Source organism: Choristoneura fumiferana, chromosome 28 (assembly GCF_025370935.1).
Source record: "Choristoneura fumiferana chromosome 28, NRCan_CFum_1, whole genome shotgun sequence".
Lineage (NCBI taxonomy): Eukaryota > Metazoa > Arthropoda > Insecta > Lepidoptera > Tortricidae > Choristoneura > Choristoneura fumiferana.
The window spans coordinates 5,154,149-5,160,828 of NC_133499.1; the positions used below are offsets into that span (position 1 = coordinate 5,154,149).

Genomic DNA, 6,680 nt, shown 5'->3' on the forward strand with positions numbered 1-6,680 from the left:
AGCGAGAAAGAGTACCTAACAAAAACACAAGCACACACATACACTTTAAGCTATCACATTTGTAAAAAAACTACATAACTAACTAACTAATTTGGCTCAGGGACCCAAAGAGGGTCTTGGCCTCCGAAACGAGGGCATGCATCTGTCCCGATCGTGCGCAGCCTCTTGCCAGTCGTCGACTTGAAGACGTCGCAGATCCGCCTGGACACTGTCCTCCCAGCGGTACCTGGGTCGCCCAACCGGGCAGCGACCAGTCGGTCGTCCCACGTACGCTCTCTTGGCAGCCCGATCCTCTCCCATTCGTAGTAGGTGGCCAAACCAGCGAAGTCTGTGTGATTTTGTTACGCCGATGATGTTGGGTTCAGCCACCAGCTCCTGGATCTCTATGTTTTTACGGATCCTCCACGTGCCGTCGTCTCTCTTGACAGGTCCCAGGTTCTTACGCAAGACCTTCCTTTCCGCTACAAGGAGTTGATATTCCTCTTTTTGTGTTAGTGTCCAGGCCTCACAGCCATACATAAGGACAGGTCTTACGATAAAATATCTTCATGCAAAAATCCACCTTTCAACCTACGAATAAATAAGTCCATAATTTTCCAGTCTTATCTCTTGCTTAAGATATTGAAATTAATGATTTATGTGTAGCGCATCTGTAGCCATTCCCGTGTAATCTTGATTATCAAGGTTTTTTGATAAAAATTTAAAAGTCAGCTAAAATTCGCAAGAAATTATCCCATAAACAAAACCCATTGCTATCAGTCGGGCAGTCTTTTAGTTCTAATAACTGAAACTGAGGCGGTTTAGTTAATGTTAGCTTCATACCATTCCGTATTTGCTCCGTAGATGCATAAACAAAATGTATTTTCAAGTAAAACAACCCCGTAGACTGGTCCATCCATTTTTGAAATACAATCTTACCACCCACCGGTGACATTTCAAATTGATTCTGTAGTATATAGGGTTTGAAACTCATTGCGCTAAGTATCGTGAATATATTGGCATCATGTCCCATTATCAAAGTAAATTTTGTGGTTTCGCTAATGAATAAATGTTTCATGTAATTTAGCAACGGTGAAGCTATGTCCCTAGCTATTATTGTCGAGTTAAAAATAACACTGTGGTAGGCTTTGCTTATTCTTATGATTTTCTCCCACTTTTTATCGTTATCAAGCTTACCCCAAGCTACATTTGGTAACGGAAACCATTGTAATATTGCATTTTAAAAGCATCTATAGCGCCTTTACTTATTTTCAGTGGGCCATTTACAACAGGTTTTTGACCTAAAACAACGCCATCTATCTGATTTTGATCCGAAACTAAGTCACATTTAGAACAATTTTTACACAAAAAAGAATCCTTATAATCTAATATTTCTTCAACAACTTCGTAAGAACTACTCAAGCTTAAAGTATTTAACTGATCTTGCATATGTTTTAAAACTAATCGTTTAAATATATCAGTGTTGTTATGAATTACTGGATTAAAAACAGGATCTGTTTTGTCTTTAGCATGTACTGTTGTATTACAACCAGGGAAAGCATTGTCAACAAATGCCTGAGCTGAGGCTAAAGTCCTTTGCTTAACATTGGCATAAACAAAAACATCTTTTTTATCCGGACAAACAGCTGGCAGAACTCCATGGTGAAACAGCCATTTTGAAAAGAAAGTTCCCATCAGACCTTCCAAGTAAGCTCCTTTAGTTGTCAAATATCCTCTTTTTTCACTCCATTGAGGCCAAGGCTTTGGTGTTATTTCATCCAAGTTGTCAGCCAAAGGTGAGCGCACATTATGCCTGCTTAGAGCCACCACTCGTAGCAGCTTAAAATTTCCTTGCACTGTTTTTAAAATTAAAAAAGTAAATATTAAAACAAATAACTTTGCACACATTTTTGGACTTTGATACTTCTGTGACACAGTGAATACAGTAACTGAATGCTTTGTTCCATTTAAGCTTATCTTATATAGGTACTTGGGACACATGGAGTTATCTCATTAATATCAGGTATTATTTTGACCTTTGACTATATAAACATGTGTTTATATGTACATATAGTCAAAGATTGTGACTTTGCAAAATTAAATATCTATGATAAAGGAGCATTGACCTGCAATAGTTCTACTCTCAATTTAATTATACATACGTACTTATAATTTACAAAACTGTAGTCTTGAATTAATCGAACCGAACAGAGTCGAATCGAACAGCAGCGTCAAGCCGTCAAGATGTCTGCTTGCAGGAATGATCTTGGTCTTGGAAGCTGATTTCTTAAACTCCTTTAGTGGCAGTCGTGGCAATGATACAAATAAAAGAAATTGGAGTGAATTAAAAAAATAACAGTGTTTTTTTCCGAAATCGAAGAGGTTTTTTTTTCAGCGATAAAGCTCAACATTTTCAGCTTAAACGCTGTATGTCACGTGACCAGATTTGATGCTGGAATCGAGCGTCGAGTGACTGCATGTGGCCGCTCCTTAATAAATAAACATTCGTATCGGTAAAAAAAAATTTGACGTGACGTCTATGTCAAAAACTGACAGTGACAATTCGTCTAAATGTTACCAGTCTGTTTAATACGTGGGAGATTTAGTTCAAGTAGACTCACGGAAAATTGAAAAACTTTTATTTTCACAAAGTATTACTTACAAAACCAAAATAATGCAAATTAACATATATTCTTGCTATAAGTACTCGTATAATTGACGACCAGATGGCCTAGTGGTTAGAGAACCTGACTACGAAGCTTGAGGTCCCGGGTTCGATTCCCGTGTCGGGGCAGATATTTGTATGAAAAATAGGAATGCGTTGTTCTCGGGTCTGGGGCGTTTAATATGTATTTAAATCTATATAATTATATTTATCCGTTGCTTAGTACTCATTACACAAGCTTTGGTGTGAATTGTCCCGTGATTTATTTATTTATTATTTTTTTGATGCTCCAAAAAAACTTTAATAAGGAAAATTAAAATACACCAACAATGTCAACTAATTACAACTACAACTATTTATTATTTATATTATTTCCTGTGACTTTTTTTTTTTAAATCCACAAAAAGACGTCAAGATCGCTTACATAGTTTTAGAGAGAGAGAGAGAGAGAGAGAAACATTTATTTACACATATTCGATACACATAAAAATACATTTTAGATCTTTTAGACTGCAATATTGCAGTTGTCTAGCCGTATCTCTTACATCAGGAGAACTTGCTCGTTTGCCATCAGTCGAAAAAAAAAAACATTTGATAATTATCGTATGCAAGCCGTACCTACTACGAAGTGCATTCGAACTTCGTATATTATATTATTTAACGCAAGAGTGAGAGGGACAGTACGATACGAACTTCGATTTTGAATTTCGTAGTAGCCCGCTATTCACCGGTATGGTTTCGCAACGCCCACAGTGTTCCAATGTAAGCCTTAAAAAAATTCCCATGCTGTTTTCAGCGTAAATCGATGACGGACTGCATTTTAAATATTAAATTAAGTATGATTAAGCATCTTGAGCCGTGGTGGCCTAGTGGTTTGACCTATCGCCTCTCAAACAGAGGGTCGTGGGTTCAAACCCCGGCTCGCACCTCTGAGTTTTTCCAAATTCATGTGCGGAATCACATTTGAAATTTACCAAGCTTTGCGGTGAAGGAAAACATCGTGAGGGAACCTGCACAAACCTGCGAAGCAATTCAATGGTGCGTGTGAAGTTCCCAATCCGCACTGGGCCCGCGTGGGAACTATGGCCCAAGCCCTCTTGTTCTGAGAGGAGGCCTGTGCCCAGCAGTGGGACGTATATAGGCTGGGATGATGAAGCATCTTGAGTCGCAATATTTTGCAGTTTCATTTTTAAAAATACTGGATACTGAATAATTTTATATTATTTTTCTCCATTAAACCTCAAAAGTGGGACTTGTGTCTAACTTGAAGATATTGCTCCTAATGTGGCCTTTCACTGATAAAAAAACCAAGTCCCACTATCGCGGCCTTTAAGAGATATGTATACACCATTTTGTTCTGAGGTCAATTGATACAACGTAGGGTTGTCGCAAAGGTCAAATATCAAAATTTTTATACAGGTTGTTTTTCAACGTTTTTATTGCAATCGCAGCACTCGCAAAGGGTACACGGGCGACTCGACTGCGAATGTTGCTCATTTTATTGCGAAAGTTGGTATTATTCTGGAAACACGGTAATGCCCTCATCACGTAAATATTTCATTGTATCAGGCGATACTTTACGGAGATTCATATTAATGGACTACAAACAACTAATTTGCTCACTCACGACGTCACGATAGTTGCATAATATGCAACAAATGTGTGTTTATTGCTGCTCCTCCGCCTCCTATAGCTATAATAACACACACACACACGTAGGTAGGTACTTAATAAGTACGAAGTACGAAGTAATCTTTTTTACATCAGTTGTCTACGCAATTATATTTTCTGTCTAAATGAGACAATTAATTATTATTCGAATCTTATTTTTCTTGAAAAATAAATGCACAATGCAAAAAACTTTTCTAATCCTTATATTTCTTGAAAAAAAAAAAGATACACAATGCAAAAAACATATTTAACATCTTTACAATGTTTTCAATAATTTCACAAAGTCTTCCCACGGACACAGACCATGTACGTCTAGCTTACAATTTTCCATTTCCAGCAGCGCCCATTGCGGCGGGTTATCCAATGTCAATTGGACACCATCTCTTATCTGTTGCAAGGATGGATACAAATAGTAAACTCTCAACAATTCCCGATCTTTGTATTCATCGTACCACTTCTGGAACACCAATTTCCCAGCGATCGGCGTTTTCTCAGCTTGATCATGTAAACTGTAATCCTTGAAATTCATTGCGCTAGTCAACGAGTTTATATTCGCATCATGGCCAACAAGTAAGTAGACTTTTTTGTCTCCGTTCAAGAATATGTCGGTCATGTATTCGAGCAGCGGACTGGCTAGGTCTCTACTGAGCACTTTCGTCTTGAACCTCACATCGTGGTAAGCGCGAACAGCTGATAACAAAGTGTCCCATTCTGTTAGCAAAGTAACCTCACCCCATGCGACCTCGTGAATTGGCTTTCCATCGTAATAAGCCATTAAAAAGGCATCAACGATGAAATTAGCTATCATTAGAGGCCCAGAAACATCTGGTTCCTCGTTTAAATTAAAAACAATGTCATGTTTAACTTTAGACAGGGTGCAAATGTTTTCTTTTCTACAAATAGAGGAGTTCTTCAATTCCAATATCCTATCTAGCTCTCTGTAAGGTCTCGGCAGTGAAATTGCGTCTAGTTTTTTCTTCATTTCACTTATCACTAAGTCTTTGAAATCTTGAGTATCATTTCTGATGATGGGATTGAAAATTGGATCCATTTCCGTTGTATCTTTATTATAATGCACAGTCACGCAGTCGCCAAAAGCACCATCAACAAACGCGTTAGCTGTTTCTATAGTCCTTTGTTTAGTATTTGAATACACGTATACTTCGTCTTCATCAGGGCACTTATCTTGGAACAGCTTCTCATTCATCATCCATTCCGAAACATACCTTCCCATGAAGCGTTCGAGTTGACGGCCTTTTTTCGTCAAATAACCACTTTCTTCGTCCCACACTGGCCACTTTTTTTCCGAGTACGCTTCCAAATTTGAAACCAACGGTGTCCTTATACTATGCCTACTGAGCATTACCACTTGTTTTAACTTGAGACTGTTCACACTGACACATAAAACAATAATAGAAAACCATTTTATAAACATTGTGTAAGAGTATTTTTAGACCGTGTTGGCTGATTGCCTTATCAAATCACACTGGCTATAACAGGGTATGTGAATCTACTTATAGCGATAAAGTGTTTATGTCTTTATGTAGACCTGGTTTTATTTATACTTGCTTCCAAATGGCGATTGATTACTGACGCAACACGTCGTAGTTCGTATCATACTTACTATATTATACATGTGAAAGTTTGTGAGTATTGGGTACAGTCGAACCATTTGATTCCTCCCACCAACCCACCTACCCACCGTAGAACGCTCTCACAGTAAGTTATATAATGATGTCGCTATGACTTTTTCTACGAAAAGTTTCCACATTTGGTCACGACTCACGATTCAGTTGGTACGTTACACGTGTGTGTATGTTTGTTATTCCTTCACGCTAAAATGGCTGAACGGATTTCGATGAAATTTGGTGTGTAAATAGCTGGACATCTGGAATAACACATAGGCTAACTTTTTTTACAACATTCCAACGGGATCGGAATAAAATCTTGTTATCATGGGCTGGGCTAAGCTCTCTTCAAGTTATACAATTTTGAACTAAGCTCTCGGACTCCAAGACATTAAATTTTGAAAGACTGTTTAATGCAACGTCAGTGAGCTGTAATTTTTGAGAATTCCTACGGAATTTAGTGAAATCCTGATATTTCAATTGAACTGCAGGATTTTAATCGTTTGACGCATGCGCACCGCGGGTAAAGTATACTTATAAATAAAATACAAATCAGCAAGCCTGTATACGTCACACAGGCACAGGCCTCCTCTCAGAATGAGAGGACTTAGCCGTAGTTCCCGCTTGGGCCCAGTGCAGATTAGGAACTTCACACACACCATTGATTTCTTCGCAGGTTGTGCAGGTTTCCTCTCGAAGTTTTCTTTCACCGCAAAGCTTATGGTAAAAAACGTAAT

General features: G+C 38.2%; 2 protein-coding genes across 2 annotated transcripts; both read right to left on the reverse strand.

Annotated features, from left to right (window-relative positions):
* Positions 1–10: 10 nt before the first annotated feature.
* LOC141443838 (glucose-1-phosphatase-like) lies at positions 11–2,022 on the reverse strand. Its single transcript, XM_074109206.1, is given in 2 exon segments — positions 11–1,200; positions 1,203–2,022. Coding segments are annotated over 2 exon segments (1,278 nt in total). The 5' UTR covers positions 1,981–2,022; the 3' UTR covers positions 11–700.
* A 2,479-nt stretch (positions 2,023–4,501) lies between these two features.
* Positions 4,502–5,827, reverse strand: LOC141443689 (glucose-1-phosphatase-like). The gene has a single exon (XM_074109040.1). The coding sequence runs from the start codon at positions 5,748–5,750 to the stop codon at positions 4,572–4,574; it is 1,179 nt and encodes a 392-aa protein (XP_073965141.1). The 5' UTR covers positions 5,751–5,827; the 3' UTR covers positions 4,502–4,571.
* Positions 5,828–6,680: the final 853 nt, after the last annotated feature.